This window comes from Montipora capricornis, chromosome 3 (genome assembly GCF_036669925.1).
Source record: "Montipora capricornis isolate CH-2021 chromosome 3, ASM3666992v2, whole genome shotgun sequence".
In the NCBI taxonomy this organism is placed as follows: Eukaryota; Metazoa; Cnidaria; class Anthozoa; order Scleractinia; family Acroporidae; genus Montipora; species Montipora capricornis.
The window spans coordinates 16,801,602-16,821,601 of NC_090885.1; the positions used below are offsets into that span (position 1 = coordinate 16,801,602).

General features: G+C 40.8%; 2 protein-coding genes and 1 pseudogene across 11 annotated transcripts in view; 2 read left to right on the forward strand and 1 right to left on the reverse strand.

Annotated features, from left to right (window-relative positions):
- LOC138042418 (tetratricopeptide repeat protein 28-like) overlaps window positions 1-14,068 on the forward strand; it is a 63,000-nt gene extending 48,932 nt beyond the window's left edge. For 9 of the 10 annotated variants that reach the window (XM_068888301.1, XM_068888302.1, XM_068888299.1 and 6 more), the window contains 2 exons: window positions 7,717-12,413; window positions 12,790-14,068. In XM_068888301.1, the coding sequence (XP_068744402.1) occupies window positions 7,766-12,413; window positions 12,790-12,797 (4,656 nt within the window). In that variant the 5' untranslated portion in view covers window positions 7,717-7,765 and the 3' untranslated portion in view covers window positions 12,798-14,068. Of the gene's footprint in view, window positions 1-4,461; window positions 4,505-7,716; window positions 12,414-12,789 lie in introns of all 10 variants that reach the window. The other variant, XM_068888305.1, reaches the window with a different exon arrangement.
- The window catches only part of LOC138042429 (uncharacterized), a 180,894-nt gene that overhangs the window by 63,659 nt on the left and 97,235 nt on the right, over window positions 1-20,000 (reverse strand). The window lies entirely within an intron of this gene.
- LOC138041723 (tetratricopeptide repeat protein 28-like) lies at window positions 14,051-15,202 on the forward strand (annotated as a pseudogene).

The following is a 20,000-nucleotide window of genomic DNA, read 5'->3' on the forward strand; positions in this document are numbered from 1 at the left end:
AACCCCAAAATAAGGCTAACAAATGAAACAAATTCTGTGTGAAATTAAAAACTTTAATCACAGAAACAGCCAGATAGATGTATGAAAAACTGAATCACGTAGGAGGGATTAACAAATATTTGACCATAAAAATTATTCAGGAGACGTGGCCGGCTTGGCAGTGATATCTCCAAAAAGGCTCGTGGTGTATGAGGCCACCTAAGCAGAAACAGCCACAAGTCAAAATAGGACCTTGCCGAGTGCTGGAATATGTACTCACTAGATGCAGATGTAGAAGTCCTTTAAGGCCTTTTACTGACACCTTGAAAACAATATGAAACAGAGAGTTACTGTATTGATATGTACTATTTGATTGAGTAAAAGGGCTAGATCGGACACATTTTTTTTTCTTTTCTTTAAATAAGCCCTCAGACCCCCAAAAATAGATGCCTGTGATCCTTGAGTGTGAAATAGTTATGCTATATTTTTTAAGTTCTCTGTGTGGTGTTGCTAGTCAAGCCAAACAATAAATACAGTCATTGTTATTTTTTAAGGTATGTTCCAGGGCTCATGCTCTTAATTATTTTATTTGTGTTTCACACAGTGGAACAAAATGTGATCATATTGATCAGCCACAGGTTAGCTTATTTGTTGGGGCCAAACTGCACAAAGGCACAGAAAACAATATGGGGTTTGGGAGACGATGGGGAGTCTTAAAACGTAGCAGTAGTGATAGGCTACAAATTGCTTTTCTTCAGGGGAGGATATTCTACAAGGAACTGGAATCATTGCTTTGTCCTCAGATGGTACAAAATATGAAGGAGTTGCCATGGAATAGTATGGCTTTTTTGAATAGTCATACCTAAGGGGGCAAGGACATGGTATTTACAATAACTTATCAGTTTTGCATTGTTTAGCTGTGATCCATTTTAAGTTTAGTCTATATATTACCTCGAGATCAAACATTGTTTGCCATGTTATGAAGTGTTCTTACACATCTGTCCTTCTGTGGAATGTTTGTTTCCAGGCTTTAAAGTAATTAAGTAGTTGGTTTAAGTTGGTAACACGTTGATCTGTTATTGACTGCAGTGGACTGTTATCTTTGAAGACATTCCAAAGCATTTCACATTTTCATAAGTTCTTGTATCTTTTCTGTGGTGTTTTCATGCAAAGCCATGTCTTTGCAAACGTTTTCGGACAGAGTATTAGCAAGCTTTACTCATATTATATTTAAATTATCAAGATGGAATTACAAGCGCCCTGATTAAACCGTATTTGTTGTTTGTTGATTTTCCCAAGCGGGTGAAATCTTTCAAATAGTTTTAAAATGTTGTTGGTAAAATTGACTGCGGCGGGGAATCCGATTCGTCGCGAGCAATTTTAAGTGAGCAAGTTTGAAGTTCTGAAACGCTGCTATATCCAAATATATCCACCTCGGTTTTTTACTATGTTATGTAAAAGCTATCGATCTTAAACATATGTAAAATTTAGAGTGGAGTTATGTGGAGTACTCCTAAAAGAAGCAGCGGAACATGGCTTGGTCAGAATACCGGTCGTTTTGCCACCGTATGAAGTCGGTTCGCCAACGTCCAAAAACACCTTTTTCGTTGAAAATAATTGTCAATTAGATAACTTGCAATTCACTTCATGAGAGGGATTGTTGATGTGAACCGCCATATTTGTTATTGAACCTTTCAATGCGCCCCAGTCCCCCCTCAAATTTTATTAGTTTTCTTTATTGATAGTTTATTGCTGGTCATATTCTTTTGCAAACTTGGTGGCTCGTAAAGGAGCCGTTTTTTGGTTGTGATTTTTACTGACTTCTTCAGTTTCCACGAGTGGGGCCGTTGAGATGTGAGCACGTTTTCAGCAACTGTGCGGCGGTCTTGTCTTTCCTTTCGTACTTCTCCCAGCTGTCGAATAGCCTCGCCTGTTTTGATACTGCTTCAGTATTTCATCGGACACAAATGCTAGGATATTGATTAGTAGAAAGAGGTTTAGATAGTTAAATACTAATACTTGGAAGCTGCATATGCATAACGTTTTCGAGTTCGATTCCTTACTATAATACTTGGAAACTGTTTTCCCAGTTCGATTCCAAATATTGCGTTGTCTTTATCTTTACTTTGATGCTCAATAGACTGCATAATGTTTTCTCAGTTTTATTAATTTATGACTAAACAGTGATTAATACCTTCTTGTAGTCTTTTTCTTTCTTGTTGGCCATCAGGACAAACCCAAGTGGGACTTGCTTTGCATATTCCCCGGATCGGATGAAAGCATTCACCGTCAGTAGCTGCTTGAATGGGTGTCGCACAAGCTTGAAGGTTCCGTCCATGTACCAGGATTTAGCCTTGGCCAGGGTATTTAGCTGCTCCTGTGTGGCGAAGATCAGATGCCTTTGTGCTTAACTGTCAGGTCGGCTTGGAAGAAACCGGGAGGGAGACATTCCTCGACCAGTTCGAAGTCCAGATCTTTCGGTTGCTTGGGTCTGAGTTTCTGCCAGAGTCGTTTGGCAGCTCTAGCCACATGCGCAGGCTTAGGGAGGGCTGGATAAGGTGCAGCAGTCAGTTCATCTAACATGACCTAAAAAAAAGGAAGGAAAATTTGATTGTCTCCTCTATGAGATGCTTTTCATCAAGCAGCAATTCTAGTCTCAACACACAGATTCCACGCAGACTAATTCCATTCACGGAAAGCTCTTTGTTTAAGAACATTCCATCACCTATTGTCGTTTTAGTATTGTGAAAAAACAAGCATACCAAAAGATGGCGGAATGTCAAAGGCATCCATCTCTTCCTCGATTCTGCTACTCTCCCCAATTGGATCAGTGATCTCACTGCAATATAGGCATCGGCAAACCACCTCTAATCCGGTCTTAACAGCATCTCTATACTGCTGTCTCGAAATTTCCATGTTGCAACGTCGATGTTGTCATTTGTCGCAGCCATCGCAGAGGAGCACTTCCAGTCTCGCTGTTACTTCCTCATTGCAATAGATACAATAATAGCTTTCCATCTCGAGTGACTCTTGTAAACATATTTGATCAGCGAAAATACTTCGATAAGATGAGTGGGTTGAATTGAACAGAAAATCACAGCCCTTTTATACAGCAATGCCTGATTAAGCCGGATCAAAATCGCAGGAATTTGATTGGCAGATATTGTTGGTGTTATCTGTTCTTTCTTGTAGTTACATATCATTAAACGTTTAAACAATATCCTATTCCAGTTGAAAAAGTTCTCACATCCTTTGCAACATGCCGCACAAGTGAAGTTAATGAGCTCACATTGTTTTTATCGCGTTTCTAATTCTTCCCGTAACAGAGAGAAAAGAGACCGTTAGAGAAGCAGGCTGTAGGGGGAACATTTAATAGTTGAGTGGGGGAAGGAAAAAGTTTTGCCGCAAATATTTAATCAGTGTTTCAAACAATGCAAAAACCCTCTGCGAGAGTAGAACAAACACGTAGGCGAAATTTGCAGGAAACAAGTGAACGTTTCTAAGCGCGTAATCAAACAAACATATTTAAACTCGATGGCTCTTTAACTACGCAAATGTTTAATAAAAAGGTTTTACAGCCGGTTTATGTTCACAAATAAAGCCGTGGATGGCGTGAGAGACAGAGAGGGAGAGAGAGAGATTGGGGAGAGTGAAACGAACATTTTCAAGCCGAATCAAACAATTCATCTAGGATCAAAGGTCACATTATCTTCTTTTGGTAATTTGTAAATAAAATTCAGATCTATTGGACTGACATATAAGCGTTGGCGAACTGACATTATTAGACGTTGGCAAATAGACTTCATACGTTGGCGAGCTGACACGTTGGCGAAACGACCGGTTACCCTTGGTCACGGTAAGCGGGACATACCTGCATTCGACACTGTCTTACTTCAGTCAAATTTGAGCAGCTTCTGACGAAAATACTTGACAGATAAAATAGTATTGAGTTTTGGGTCAAAAAGGCCTTTAAATAATACACTAATGGTGGCCCAAAAATAAAGAAAGAAAACTTGATTTCTGGTTCGTCAAGAGGATATTTTTGGCAGCCATTAATTGCACCGGAAACGCGGAAGGAGCGCTCGTGCCAGTCCTTCTCCGCATCACACATTGGACCAAGAGCGGAATGCCCGTTTCACCGCCCTATGGACGCCCTATGTATAAGCGCCATGCTGCTGACTGCTGACCAAAACGAAAAGGACGCACTAGTTCCCGATCCTGTCTCTCACGTGTTATCCAAGATGGCGGAGGATGACAATCTTTCTACGGAGCAAGATTCGAAAGATACTGGAGTTCATTGAAAGGATTAAGTGCTGACTTGGAGTGTGTAATTTTCGAGAGTAATGCATCATGTTCCTTTTGGAATAAGGCCGATTATGAGACTCAGAGAGCATCAAACAAGGTAATCCGTTGATTGGTTTTTCTCACAACCTATTGAATACATCGGAATAAAAGCTTTCTTTTTCATTTCTCCATGTACAGAGTGCTTTTATGTTCAAAGTTTGGAGCCTTTAAAGGACATTGCGTAAGCTAAGTAAATGTATTAACTCGAAAGATATCACATTCACATTCATAAGCTATTTCAGAGAGCTATGTGACCTTTAAATGGTATTGCAATAGTAATGGCATATGCTTTACACAGACTTAACTATGTAATGTAGCAAGTTACATAGTTATTACATAGCAAGTAAGGAGCAGTAAATAGCCTTTATATAGCTCAACATAGTTATATGATAAACTTTACATAGCGTCTACATATGTCTGGTTCTACAATGGAATTTTCTGGTTTAAGAGTGACATATCCGGTAATTAAAATAACTGACCTAAAAATTTGCATACCAGCAAGATTCATTCCATTCCATATTTTTACGCAAACAAGTTTCCTTAATTCACTTTGTGAACATACCTGCAAAACAAACAAAGAAAGGTATCCCCCTTTATGTAAGCATACGCTTCTTGGATTTTCCTTGAAGCCCTCAAACAACCATTGAACCAGTCGAACGCTTCATGACTTTCGTGAGTTGTGCCGTGATTGTGTCGTCAGAGCTGTCACGCAAGAGATAAGGACAAAGCACACAGACCATTATGACTGCATGCGGTTCTATTCTGAGTTTGTTGGGGGAATTTGTGGCCCAAGTTCTGACAATCCAGCAAACGTTCAATGCGTAATAATAGCAAAATTTGATAAGGACATCAAGGCACACATGAGAAGTTATAAAGTGTTGGATTCTTCTCTGGATACAGAGGCTGGGCTTTTGCTCACACATGCGGGTGAGCTTTAAATTAAATCACTTAAATTAGATTGAGCAGAAAATCTCTTTGTGAAATCAACCTATTACAGACTTTATGTCAAAACCCGGCCACAAGAAATGGACCCTAAAAACACTGCAGTCATGTTGTTGGATATACCTCGTTCGTTAATCCATGAGGTAAGCACCGCGACACTGCAGCACTAGCCACTCTACTCAGCTCAATTTAACTGTAAGTCGACTAAGGCACTGCAGCACCAGCCATTCTACTGAATTCACTCTATCTGACACAAACTGCGCAAAAACCACTTTCGTTCAGTTCGGTACTGCGGCTAGCGTCGCAAACGTAAATGCTCCTTTGTGGACGGGTATTCAGCAATCGCTCCAATTGCGAAAATCGAGTAAGCAAGATATGTAAGACCATGTAATCATGTATCGTTGTACGAGACTGCGATCACTCACTTTTCCAGTTGTCCCTGAAGCGAGTACATTGATCAGTGCAGCCAGATTGTATCACTGCCCGTGAAACTAACGGTTATTATTTTCTTATTAATTGCTTTTAAAAGGTGTTTTTGAGATAGATGATATAATTTTTGGGTACGACGATATGCCCACGGCATTGTGATCGATTTGGAATCCGATTGAGATGTAATAAGAAACATTGCGCCTGCCCACATGAATGGGCAACACACATGGCAGTGAAAGGGGAGCGCGGATTAACCTTTGCTCAGTTTTAAAAACTTGACTTTCGCTTGACTTGCTGTTCTAGCGAAATTTCAACTATTTATAACCGAAGTTGTAGCACAGTGGCGAAGTTACCATGAAAACAAGATAGCCACTGAAAAACACGCTATATTTTATCGTTAAAACCGATTATCTCAAAAACGAACTCGGTGACTCCCATTTTTTATTGCTGGAGAGTAATTGGCACGCTAAGACAAAACTCATTGCAAAGTTTAAAAAAATTATTTGCAGCAGATTCATAGCCACCTTCACAACTGGGAAATTTTAATGTGGTTCTGAATCTGCTCTAGATTTTTTTTTAACTTTGCAAAGAGTTTCATCTTAGCCTGCTAATCGCTTTTCAGCAATAAAAAATGGGGGGCACTTTAGTTCGTTTTTGAGATACTAAGTGCTTTAACACAAAATAAAGGGCGTTTTTAGATGGTTCTTCTGTTGCCATGGTAATTTATTACGTCACAGTAACATGTGCATCTTGTTTAACGATTATCGGCAGGGTTTCATGTGGTACCATAACATTGCCGTTAAGTGAAACAGCGTTATAGAGTTAGTCCGTCTAATGAGACATTCCCTCAAAAATGGTTGAAGCTGGTTTGAGCCACCTTGACACGCACGCGCTAGTTTCTGGATAGTTTATACATCAGTGTTTTCGACACATACAACGGAATTAGCATGCTTGTGGTCAATATAATTCTCTAAAACCCGCAGACCACCACACTGTGTATGTCTTGTAGGTTGGAAAGGATTTCTTGTTCGTTAAAGTTCAGAGAGAGAGCAAAATTTATTCATAATCTAGGTGCGAGTTTCATTCAGAAAATAAGAATTGCGCAAGGTGGCTGTATGGCTGTGAGGGTGCATATATTTCTTATTTTACTTATTATTTTTATTACTATGATATTTATGTAATAATATTTTATAAAAATTATATACTATAATAAAGTTTCTATATAACGCCCACTCTCATTGTTTAAACAGTGTGCTTTATGAGAGTACAAAGCACGGAACAAACGAAAGCTCACGCCATCATCCGCAGAAATGGCAGATAAATTTCCGAATTTTTCCTTGGGTATTATTGAACAGTTTGTTTTCCAATTGTCATATCGGAAACGTGCAGGTTTTCATGGGCAACAATTCGGCCGGTTTTCCCTGAACATAATTATTTAGATCCTCTTTTTGCTGTTTTTTACGGACTGAAACATAGAGGCACTTGTTTTTCCTGAATAAGTCCGGCCGGGTGACTGAATCAGTTGGAGGGCTCTCTGGGTATAAATTCCGCCATTGGATAGATTTAGACTTCATGTCTAAATAAAGAATTATGAGTTTGCATGGCATCCCCTCCTGTTTTTTTGCTGTCAGCTACATACCGGCAGCAAATTTCCTGCCAGGGAAGCATATCTTAGGAACTTTTAATTAGCTTTCGATAAGAAAGATGAAATGGGATGCCATCGCTTTTCTATAGGCTGTTTTCCCCTCATTTACGTAATAGAATTTCTACTTTTAATGTTCCGTGATTATTATTGTACAAAACGCTTTTAGTCTGTTAAATGCCCAAGTATTTATTCTGTAACAACTGTCTCCATTAGCCGAAATCATTACTTGGGAAACCCTGATGAGGAAAGGCATGTTTCTTTCGAAATACTGGCTTAAGATAGTTATTCCTTCACTGTTCAATAATCTTGCTGTGCCAGTTTAGGATCCTGTACTCAGAGCATTAAACCTATTTTGTTTTCGTTTATTTATCTTCCAGGTGCACCCCAGATTTTCTGAGAAAAACTTCCTGGTTTTGATTATCAACAATGGTGGATAAAAAGTTGGACCTTTTGAAGCAACATATGCAAGAACTTAGCGTTGCAGGAAAGGAGGGAGACAGAAAAGGCAAGGGTTTGGCTTATTTCAATCTTGGTAGATACTATCAGGGCACAGCTGACTTTAATCAGGCCATAACAAATTACACAGAAGCATTAGCCGTTTTTAAGGAAGTGGGTTTCAGGGCCGGAGAAGGAGCGGCCTATGGAAATCTCGGCAACGCTTTTATAAGTCTTGGTAATTTCAAGCAAGCCATAGAGTACCACCATCAACGTCTTAGTATTGCAAAAGAGGTAGGGGACAGGGCCGGAGAAGGAAGAGCTTATTGCAATCTCGGCAACGCTTATCAAAGTCTTGGTAATTTCAAACAAGCCATAGAGTACCACCATCAAGATCTTAGTATTGCAAAAGAGGTAGGGGACAGGGCCGGAGAAGGAGCGGCCTATGGAAATCTCGGCAACGCTTATGACAGTCTTGGTAATTTCAAGCAAGCCATAGAGTACCACCATCAAGATCTTAGTATTACAAAAGAGGTAGGGGACAGGGCCGGAGAAGGAAGAGCTTATTGCAATCTCGGCAACGCTTATCAAAGTCTTGGTAATTTCAAGCAAGCCATAGAGTACCACCATCAACATCTTAGTATTGCAAAAGAGGTAGGGGACAGGGCCGGAGAAGGAAGAGCTTATTGCAAGCTCGGCAACGCTTATCAAAGTCTTGGTAATTTCAAGCAAGCCATAGAGTACCACCATCAAGATCTTAGTATTGCAAAAGAGGTAGGGGACAGGGCCGGAGAAGGAAGAGCTTATTGCAAGCTCGGCAACGCTTATCAAAGTCTTGGTAATTTCAAGCAAGCCATAGAGTACCACCATCAAGATCTTAGTATTGCAAAAGAGGTAGGGGACAGGGCCGGAGAAGGAAGAGCTTATGGCAATCTCGGCAACGCTTATCAAAGTCTTGGTAATTTCAAGCAAGCCATAGAGTACCACCATCAACATCTTAGTATTGCAAAAGAGGTAGGGGACAGGGCCGGAGAAGGAAGAGCTTATGGCAATCTCGGCAACGCTTATCAAAGTCTTGGTAATTTCAAGCAAGCCATAGAGTACCACCATCAACATCTTAGTATTACAAAAGAGGTAGGGGACAGGGCCGGAGAAGGAAGAGCTTATTGCAATCTCGGCAACGATTATGACAGTCTTGGTAATTTCAAACAAGCCATGAAGTACCACCATCAAGATCTTAGTATTGCAAAAGAGGTAGGGGACAGGGCCGGAGAAGGAGCGGCCTATGGAAATCTCGGCAACGCTTGTAAAAGTCTTGGTAATTTCAAGCAAGCCATAGAGTACCACCATCAAGATCTTAGTATTGCAAAAGAAGTAGGCGACAGGGCCGGAGAAGGAGCGGCCTATGGAAATCTCGGCAACGCTTATCAAAGTCTTGGTAATTTCAAGCAAGCCATAGAGTACCACCATCAACGTCTTAGTATTGCAAAAGAGGTAGGGGACAGGGCCGGAGAAGGAAGAGCTTATGGCAATCTCGGCAACGCTTATCGAAGTCTTGGTAATTTCAAGCAAGCCATAGAGTACCACCATCAACATCTTAGTATTGCAAAAGAGGTAGGGGACAGGGCCGGAGAAGGAGCGGCCTATGGAAATCTCGGCAACGCTTATCAAAGTCTTGGTAATTTCAAGCAAGCCATAGAGTACCACCATCAACGTCTTAGTATTGCAAAAGAGGTAGGGGACAGGGCCGGAGAAGGAAGAGCTTATGGCAATCTCGGCAACGCTTATCAAAGTCTTGGTAATTTCAAGCAAGCCATAGAGTACCATCGTCAACATCTTAGTATTGCAAAAGAGGTAGGGGACAGGGCCGGAGAAGGAAAAGCTTATTGCAATCTCGGCAACGCTTATCAAAGTCTTGGTAATTTCAAACAAGCCATAGAGTACCACCATCAAGATCTTAGTATTGCAAAAGAGGTAGGGGACAGGGCGGGAGAAGGAGCGGCCTATGGAAATCTCGGCAACGCTTATCAAAGTCTTGGTAATTTCAAGCAAGCCATAGAGTACCACCATCAACGTCTTAGTATTGCAAAAGAGGTAGGGGACAGGGCCGGAGAAGGAACAGCTTATGGCAATCTCGGCAACCCTTATGACAGTCTTGGTAATTTCAAACAAGCCATAGAGTACCACCATCAACATCTTAGTATTGCAAAAGAGGTAGGGGACAGGGCCGGAGAAGGAAGAGCTTATTGCAATCTCGGCAACGCTTATCAAAGTCTTGGTAATTTCAAACAAGCCATAGAGTACCACTATCAAGATCTTAGTATTGCAAAAGAGGTAGGGGACAGGGCGGGAGAAGGAGCGGCCTATGGAAATCTCGGCAACGCTTATGACAGTCTTGGTAATTTCAAGCAAGCCATAGAGTACCACCATCAACATCTTAGTATTGCAAAAGAGGTAGGGGACAGGGCCGGAGAAGGAAGAGCTTATGGCAATCTCGGCAACGCTTATAAAAGTCGTGGTAATTTCAAACAAGCCATAGAGTACCACCATCAACATCTTAGTATTGCAAAAGAGGTAGGGGACAGGGCCGGAGAAGGAAGAGCTTATGGCAATCTCGGCAACGCTTATAAAAGTCTTGGTAATTTCAAACAAGCCATAGAGTACCACCATCAACATCTTAGTATTGCAAAAGAGGTAGGGGACAGGGCCGGAGAAGGAGCGGCCTATGGAAATCTCGGCAACGCTTATCAAAGTCTTGGTAATTTCAAGCAAGCCATAAAGTACCACCATCAACATCTTAGTATTGCAAAAGAGGTAGGGGACAGGGCCGGAGAAGGAAGAGCTCATGGCAGTCTCGGCAACGCTTATCAAAGTCTTGGTAATTTCAAACAAGCCATAGAGTACCACCATCAAGATCTTGGTATTGCAAAAGAGGTAGGGGACAGGGCCGGAGAAGGAAGAGCTTATTGCAATCTCGGCAACGCTTATCAAAGTCTTGGTAATTTCAAACAAGCCATAGAGTACCACCATCAAGATCTTGGTATTGCAAAAGAAGTAGGGGACAGGGCCGGAGAAGGAATAGCTTATTGCAATCTCGGCAACGCTTATCAAAGTCTTGGTAATTTCAAGCAAGCCATAGAGTACCACTATCAAGATCTTAGTATTTGCCAGGAAACAGAGGACCCAATAGGGCTGGCAATCGCATGTTATGATATTGGTCATGTTCATGAATTTTTTGGCTCCTTGAGCAAAGCTCTTAATTACTATCATCTAAGCGTTTATTATTTTGATGAAGTTAGGCGTCTTCTTCAGTCAGAGGATGCATGGAAAATAAGCTTTCGTGACACAAAGGGGTTTGCGTACACCGCTCTGTGGACAGCACTCTTGAAGAATGGAGAGGTTGATGAAGCTTTGTATGCTGCTGAGCAAGGACGAGCACAGGCTTTGGCAGACATTTTAAAGATGCAATACAGCGTTGATGAGAAACCTATGATGAAGGTAACTATCTCTTTGGTTATGAGAGATCTACCTTCACAAACTGTTTTCACAGCACTTGAAGGGAACACGATCAGCTTCTGGTTGCTAAGAGATGATATCGGGATAAATTTTAGACAAAAGGAAATCGAAAATGGAAGTGCCAAATCACTGATGGAAAGTACTTTTAAAGAGATCGGTGTGGGAACTGTTGTACAATGCGAGAATCGTTCCCTTGACAGACAACGCAATGACTTCCTGTGCAGTAGGGAAGCTGTTGAGGAAACAGTTCACTCCTTGAGCTTCCCTGTGAACTGTTTACAGCTCTTGTATGATGTCTTAGTCAGCCCTATCGCAGACTTGCTCCAGGAAGATGAGTTAGTCTTTGTACCTGATGGACCATTTTGCTTGGCTCCTTTTTCTGCATTGAGTGACTCTGTCAGGATCCGTGCAATCCCCTCGCTGACCGCTTTAAAAGTGATAGCTAGTGCACCTGACAACTTCCAAAATAAAAACGAAGCGCTGCTTGTGGGCGATCCGTGCTTGAAGGAAGTCACTTGGGGTACCAGTGAGCCCATGTATGAACAGTTGCCATGCGCGAAAAAAGAGGTGGAGGTGATTGGAAAACTTCTGCACACCACACCTCTTATAGGTCAAAATGCAACCAAAGCTGAGGTACTGAAAAGAATGAAGTCAGTTGCCTTAATCCACATCGCTGCACATGGAGATGACCAATTTGGAGAAATTGCTTTGGCCCCAAATCCCAAACGCACATCACAGATCCCGGAAGAGGAAGATTACATGTTAACGTTGAGCGATGTTCAAGCAGTTCACCTTCAGGCAAGACTGGTTGTGCTGAGTTGCTGTCATAGTGGCCAGGGAGAGGTGAAATCTGAGGGTATTGTGGGAATAGCCAGGGCTTTCCTGTGTGCTGGTGCCCGATCTGTTCTGGTGTCACTCTGGGCAATCGATGACAAGGCGACCTTGATGTTCATGAAAAGTTTCTATGAACACTTAGCAAGTAGGAAAAGTGCAAGTACAGCTCTTCACCATGCTATGAAATCTCTTCGGGAGACTTATTCTGCCATAAAATACTGGGCGCCATTTGTGCTAATTGGCGATGACGTCACCTTTGAATTTGGGCAACACAAACACGAAAAGAATGGTAAGTGCTATTTGAATATAACTTTAATGACTGAATTGCTGTACTCTGTAAATGTTTTTAATCAGCAAGTTGTCGAAAGGAGGTGGTACGTTCTTCAAATAGAAATGGTTTTAAAATCGTTTGCCAGTGTAGTTATTTTTACGCGAACTGCTTTGGCTAATACCTGATCGCTGAATGCCAGTTACGTACGAGAAGTGAAGTGAAGTTAGCTATTGAGGTCTTACAGTCACTGAATAGGAATTGTTGCTGTCAACCAAGCACAAATGGTTTCATGAATTAAGTTAATTGAGATATTTATACTTCCCAATCAGAACGAAATTCCGCATTGCCATTTAACCCACTATTTGTTTCTTTCTTTATTGTTTCTTTTTTTCAGAAACGTGAGAAAAACAATTGGACTCTGATGCGTCGATGTGTCATTTTCCTTTCTTCCTTTCTTCGATTGTATGAGTAATACTGTTCAAGTCCTTGCATTTGTGCCTTGTTTTGTAAGGGTCTGTACCAGGATTAGTTACTCACTTGATAGAACTTAGGGATTGGCAAAACGGTTTGCTTCCATCGTCGTGTTTTCAAAATAACTCCAAAATAATTCCAAGCTTTTGCTGTATATTTCTCGGGTGTTCATTTTACGTGAAGCTGGTGACAAGTTTACCAACGTTCATTTAAAATCAAGTGACAGTCTCGGGGAATGTGTATTTTCTGTGTTTCTCTAAGGTTGGCCAAAGCTAAATGATCAAATGAATCGTTTTGGGAGGCAAATGTCTATAATCGAGACAACGAGCATCCCTGCCGCTTTTCATATGCGACTGCAAAGGTTTTCCTTGGGCAAACGTCTAGATTTCTTTTCGTGATTTAAGATAATGTTTAGGCCTAAGGTTAGCATTTTTGTAGACGTTTTGGTTGTTTCAGCTATGGTGCCCCCTACCCCTCACCCCCTACGTCCCATAGTCATGCCGAAGGTGAGTGCTCTCACCACTATAACAGGCTGTGTTGTACAACATAATGGTATTGATAAAGGAAACACGACACTCATTCAACCTGTAAGGAAGTTTATTGTATTATAATCCTACACGTAATCACTGGACTGTATAGAATTTCAGTCAGTCATCTCCACTCACTGGTTAGTCGCTTTTACAATTAAGCTTCCAGTCTAAAAGTTAGAATTCAAAAGGTTGCCTCCACTTTGGTGGGTAAAGAAACCTAATATCAAATGAAATTAACTTCAAAGCTGTAAACCTTGAATACCACATTAGAAGAATTAAAGGTTGTAAAATATTTTAAACTATTGAAATGCTTATTGTATTATCCAGTATATTTGCGCGCGGAGCACCATTGTTAAGAAAATATGGTAACCCGTCGATGCGAGAAATCTTGGTTTTATAGCCATGACGTCATCGACCGTCGGTACGTACCTACGTCCGTCCACCCCTCCATGTATGCCATTGTGACCAGTATCATGCTAGTTCACAGCATACATCTTTGATATTGGACATCCAAACTAGGTATCCGCTGACCAACTCTTCTTTGACCTTAAACTGACAATTTTTTTTATGGCTTCTAATTTTAGCGTTATTCCTATTCCCTGGCTATTGACAGTTGACTCTGAAATGGCTTTTTTTTCTTTTTCGGCACTTACGATGAAGTTAAGATTTGGAATGGACGATTTACCTTCACAAACTGTTTTCACAGCACTTGATGGGAACATGATCAGCTTCTGGTTGCTAAGAGAAGATATCGGGATAAATTTTAGACAAAAGGAAATCGAAAGTGGAAGTGCCAAATCACTGATGGAAAGTACTTTTAAAGAGATCGGTGTGGGAACTGTTGTACAATGCGAGAATCGTTCCCTTGACAGACAACGCAATGACTTCTTGTGCAGTAGGGAAGCTGTTGAGGAAACAGTTCACTCCTTGAGCTTCCCTGTGAACTGTTTACAGCCCTTGTATGATGTCTTAGTCAGCCCTATCGCAGACTTGCTCCAGGAAGATGAGTTAGTCTTTGTACCTGATGGACCATTTTGCTTGGCTCCTTTTTCTGCATTGAGTGGCTCTGTCAGGATCCGTGCAATCCCCTCGCTGACCGCTTTAAAAGTGATAGCTAGTGCACCTGACAACTTCCAAAATAAGAACGAAGCGCTGCTTGTGGGCGATCCGTGCTTGAAGGAAGTCACTTGGGGTATCAGTAAGCCCATGTATGAACAGTTGCCATGCGCAAAAAAAGAGGTGGATATAATTGGAGAACTTCTGCAGATCGTGCCTCTTACAGGAAAAAATGCAACCAAAGCTGAGGTGCTGAGAAGAATGAAGTCAGTTGCCTTAATCCACATTGCTGCACATGGGGATGACGGATCTGGAGAAATTTCTTTGGCCCCAAATCCCGAACGCACATCACAGATCCCCAAAGAGGAAGATTACATGTTATCGTTGAGCGATGTTCAAGCAGTTCACCTTCAGGCAAGACTGGTTGTGCTTAGTTGCTGTCATAGTGGCCAGGGAGAGGTAAAATCTGAGGGTATTGTGGGAATAGCCAGGGCTTTCCTGTGTGCTGGTGCCCGGTCTGTACTGGTGTCACTCTGGGCAATCGACGACGAGGCGACCTTCTTGTTCATGAAGAGTTTCTACCAACACTTGGCAGACAGAAAAAGTGCAAGTACAGCTCTTCACCATGCTATGAAATCTCTTTAGGAGACAAAGAATTATTCGGCCATAAAATACTGGGCGCCATTTGTGCTAATCGGCGATGATGTCACCTTTGAGTTTGGGCAGCTCGAACACGAAAAGAATGGCAAGTGCTATTTAAATATAACTTTAATGACTGAATCGCTGTACTTTGTACATGTTTTTAACCAGGAAGTTGTCGAAAGTAGCAGGTACGTTCTTCACAAAGAAATGGCTTTAAAAACGGTTGCCAGAGTGGATATTTTTACTGGAACTGCTTTGGCTAATACCTAAATTAAATATTGTCTGCATTCACCGAGTCAGCTACTTCAGCTTCCAGCAGATAGCTAGCTGTTTGAGCCCGTGTTATGATGGAGTGACTGTGAAACTGATCGGTGATTGTCGATTGCTTATGTCAAGTGAAGTGAGTTATTGAGGTCTTCAAGTCTACATGTCAAGGTAACAGTGAATAGGAATTGTTGCTATTAACTCTAGCACAAACAGTTAAATGAATGAATTAAGATAATCGTTATATTATTTACTTGTCAATCAGAACGAAATTCGTTATTTGCATTTAATCCACTACTTGTTTCTTTCTCCCTTGTTTTTCTTTTTCAGAAACGATGTCCAAAACGTGAAAAACTTACTTGGACTGCGATACGTCGATATGTTGTTTTCCTTTCTTCGATTATATGAGTTATTGAAAACAATTCAATCATTGATACCTCAGTAGCTGTCAGACACAAGATATCATGCCAATTATAGTTAAAGTACCATGAGATTTCAGTTGTATTAAGATACTGTTCAAGTCCTTACATTTGTGCCTTGTTTTGTAAGCATCTGTTCCAGGATTAGTTAATCACTTGATAGAAATCAGGGGTTTGTTTCCATAACTGAGGATCTAGCCGTCTTGTTATTTTGGCCCTTGAAAATAACTCCAAGCTTTTGCGGTATGTTTCTCAGGTGACATGTATACTCTTAAGCTTGCTATACCAACTTTCCATTTACAATAGCATTAAGTGACAGTCTCGGGGAATGTGTATTTTCTGTGTTTCTGTAAGGTTGGCCAAAGCTAAATAAGCAAATTAATTGTTTCGGGAGGCAAATGTCTATAAGCTAAAAAACAACCTAGGAAAGTATAAATGTTTGGAAATTACAAAAATTTTAATGTAGCGTTCACATGTAAATGAGACGGAAATTCCTGGAACAAAACGCTTTATTCCTAAAGGGTTTGAATCGGGCACAACATTGAGTTAGCCAATTTGTGTTTTGTTTATTTTCCCACAAAACGTGGTTCAAAAACAGACACTTTTCTGACGTTGATGAGGACTAGGACAATATGGGTAAATCTAACTCTTAGGTGATGGACTCTTGCTAGGGCCTGGAACCAAACAAATGGAAAGTTCTTTACTTTAAAGTTGTACATGTTGATTTTGTGATATTTTGTCACAGAGGGACTGGACCGATGCAAAATAATTCATTGAAATGGGCGATTTCTTAAAACTTGTAGAAGGTAAAAGGGTGTGTTGGGTAAAAGTTGCCTGATCTCTTAATTAATTGTGTGCATTTTAAACCCCTGGGGAGGTGGGACTTTGCCCATGCATATGCTTGTGGAAATTTTTTGGTATGACTACCCGAGTCACGTCATTTCATACCATTTCGCACCATTGCAAACGTTGGTCAGTAACTCTTGAGTTGACAAAGGTATTAAAAGGGAAGCATTCCATCCTTTCTCCATGTTAAAACTGAGGGCAGGATGGGCACCCATCTCCTAAACTGAGCACCCCAAATCGAGAGTAAGGTCTAAGGTCTACTTCTCCACTACCATAGTCACGTCGACCACGGCTGAACGTGCAAACAGATTTAATCCGAGCGAAAGTCTTTGTCGAGCTCTCCTCCACTTATGCAAATTTGGAGTATTTTGTACCTGCTATGAACGGTCATCACTTCTTTCCATCCCTCAAACTGACATTTCCCTTTTTATTCAACTTATACGACGTACAGTGTACTTTAGACTTCAAATTTACTTCAACGAAACAAAGATTTTAAACAAGCTGAGAAGATTCAAAATAGGCGAGGCAAAGAGTTGAACCCGGATCGATGCCTTCACCTTGCAGTTTCCGATATCCTCTAGACCAACGAGACAAGCTCCCGGAAAGTCGAACTTTTTAGAGTATTGACATATTATTATATGACTAGCTCTGTGAGCGGGCAAGATGAACCAAATCGCGCGCTGTGATTGGCTACCCGAGTGGGCAAGATGGAGCTATCTTGCCCGCTCGGGATTTCTCGCTTGGTCCCGCAAGATCAAAGATCATTGTTTTGGTGTTTTAAGTCATATAATAAATCCTTTATTGACCAAGCTTGTTCGGTCAAGATGGCTGGATATTGGCCTCGTTCTTTTTTTGCGTGTTTATGGACCTCGACTTCGTCTCGGTCCATAAACACGCAAAAAAAGAACTTGGCCAATATCCAGCCATCTTGACCTCTCGCTTGGTCAATAACCCAAACATAGTACCTAGCAAAACAATTGAAGGTTAACCTTCTTCAACGGGGTTTTTAGACCTAAATACTGTAGATCAGTGCGGCATAGCTTAGAAACGCTATTTCTTGTTGAACTAAAGCTGTCATTCTGCTTGTTTTCATTGTTTTTAGAGTGGTAAGCTTGTCAATATTAACCTGGCATAATGCGTCGTGTAATTGTTACGAAATGTCCATTGCCAGTTTCAGGGATGGAAATTAGTGTTGACTGTTATGAACTCGCATGTTCATTTCCAACTCCTTGATAATGGCGTCATGAGGTCGCTGAAACGTCGGAAGTTTAGCTTTTTATCGCTAGTTTTTACATAGAGGGTATTACACGGTGGCGAGAAGATATGAATCTCAGGAGTGAGTAAGGCGAACGAGTGAGATATTGTTCTTGCTACGAGAACATAAAATTCATATCTTCGAGCCAACGTGTAATGTTCTTTTTATTGTATGGAGACTAAATATTGAATATTTCCGATTTTATCCATGCTTTTATTCTAAACAACAAACGCGACACGAGAAACCAATTCAACAAAAGCAAAAGGCGGGAATCGTGACGTCATTGAAAGACACGACACTCACAAAGGTGACATACGTAAAATACGCCACTCGGATCGCGGATGAAGTGGTGTATGGAATTTACGAGTGGTTTAGTTCCCAGTAAAGGACTCTCCATATAATAAATGTCCGTATTTCACTGTAATTTAACATTTATGTTTCCTGATTTCTTTTTAGGGGATTTAACAATCATGTAATTAGTTTTCTTAATATTTATAGAGGGCTTGTTTAGATCGCACCATTCTTTAATTTTAGCCAGCTCTCTGTTATTTAGTTTTTCAAGATCTCGAAGAGGTGATGAAACAAAGACATTAGTGTCATCAGCAAAAATCCTAGAGTTCAGTTTATCAGAGCAGTAGAAATGTTGTTTATATAAAGTAAAAATAAAAGAGGACCAAGGGAACTACCCTGTGGTACATCACATTTCATTGTTTGTTTGTTTTTGCCATTTGGCCAAAAATCGCGATTTTCAACACTTGGAAAAATCGTTATTTCTCGTGTTTTTTGTAATAGCACAAATCTATGATAGTTAAGCTTTCCATCCATAAAAATTAGGCTATAAGGTGACTTGTATTTCCCAGTTTTTTGGCCTTGCGAAGTTTTGCCCAAAAATGATTTGACGATAGGTCTATCCCGATTGGGCTGGCAAACTGGAAAATGGTGCTTCAAAAATGGCAAAGAAGTGCTTAAATAATGCTCGACTTTTGAAAAAGGTGCTCGAAACTTACTGATTTTCATCGGTATGCCTATTTTTTAAAAAAAAAAAGAATTGCCCTTTCGTTAAGTTGTTTATAAATGTTCAGAGAAATAAAACATTTATGTCTTTTGAGCAAAAAAAAATTCCTCAGTGAAATGTACTTTAAAAGCCTGCGATGATTTCAAATTGCTTCACTTCAAACGCAACATTTCAACCATGTAAGTTTTCGGGTGTTTAATTTAAATTAAAGGGTGTTCAAGGTTTCGTACGCGCCTTTGTACATGTGCTATACGAATGCGTGAGAAAATCCTGCAATCTTAATACAGATTGAAACTGTTCGATAGTGACTTAAGTTTCTTTTGCGATACATCTTAAACACGGCTGAGTCTTTGCCATGAGTCTTAAACGCCCATTGTCTCCTGTAGACCAACGCCTTCATTCTGCTCGACACCCAGGGCTTATCTGAGGAGCAAACTTTGACCATCTGAGTGGGCATAAGGGTATCAATCGCTTTGTTGTAGAATGCCTCAGTTTTATCCTTCGCAGTTGGCATATTCAGAACAGGCTCCCAGCTAAAGTTTGTTAACCATCGCCCAAGTGCACATAGGCTACTCTGGCAAAACAATAACAAAACAATAGAGTCGCAAGTTTATACGTACAAGGAAGGGTTACGTTTTTGCAAAAGTTGGCCGTGAAGCACTTATATTTCAACAGACATAACTATTAGAGGGTAGTGTGAAGTGCTAGTTTTCTACTCATATAAACCATGTGAGCGTTAGCCCTACTAATAAAATTGGGCCTGTTACATATAAGGTAAAGGTAAAGTCACTTTATTTAACAGTCAGTAGTTCCTTCACTTACGAATTCAAACTGGTATCAATGGAAGCCAACAGTGCGCCTTTTACCCCCTCCCTCTGTCAGTGCTCCGTTTTACGGATATTTAAAGCTATAGCTACACCGATCAGAGGAAAGTAGAAACAGACGTTGAAGTCATCGAAAGCCGCGCACTAGCCATCTGAGTGACGACTGCTCTTCCTCCTACTCTTCTTCCTATAGAAATGCGCCAGAGGACTGGACAATGTAGAAATACACGTGGAATACCTCAACATTGTTTGGATTTCCTGTGTAACAGGCTCATACGAGGAC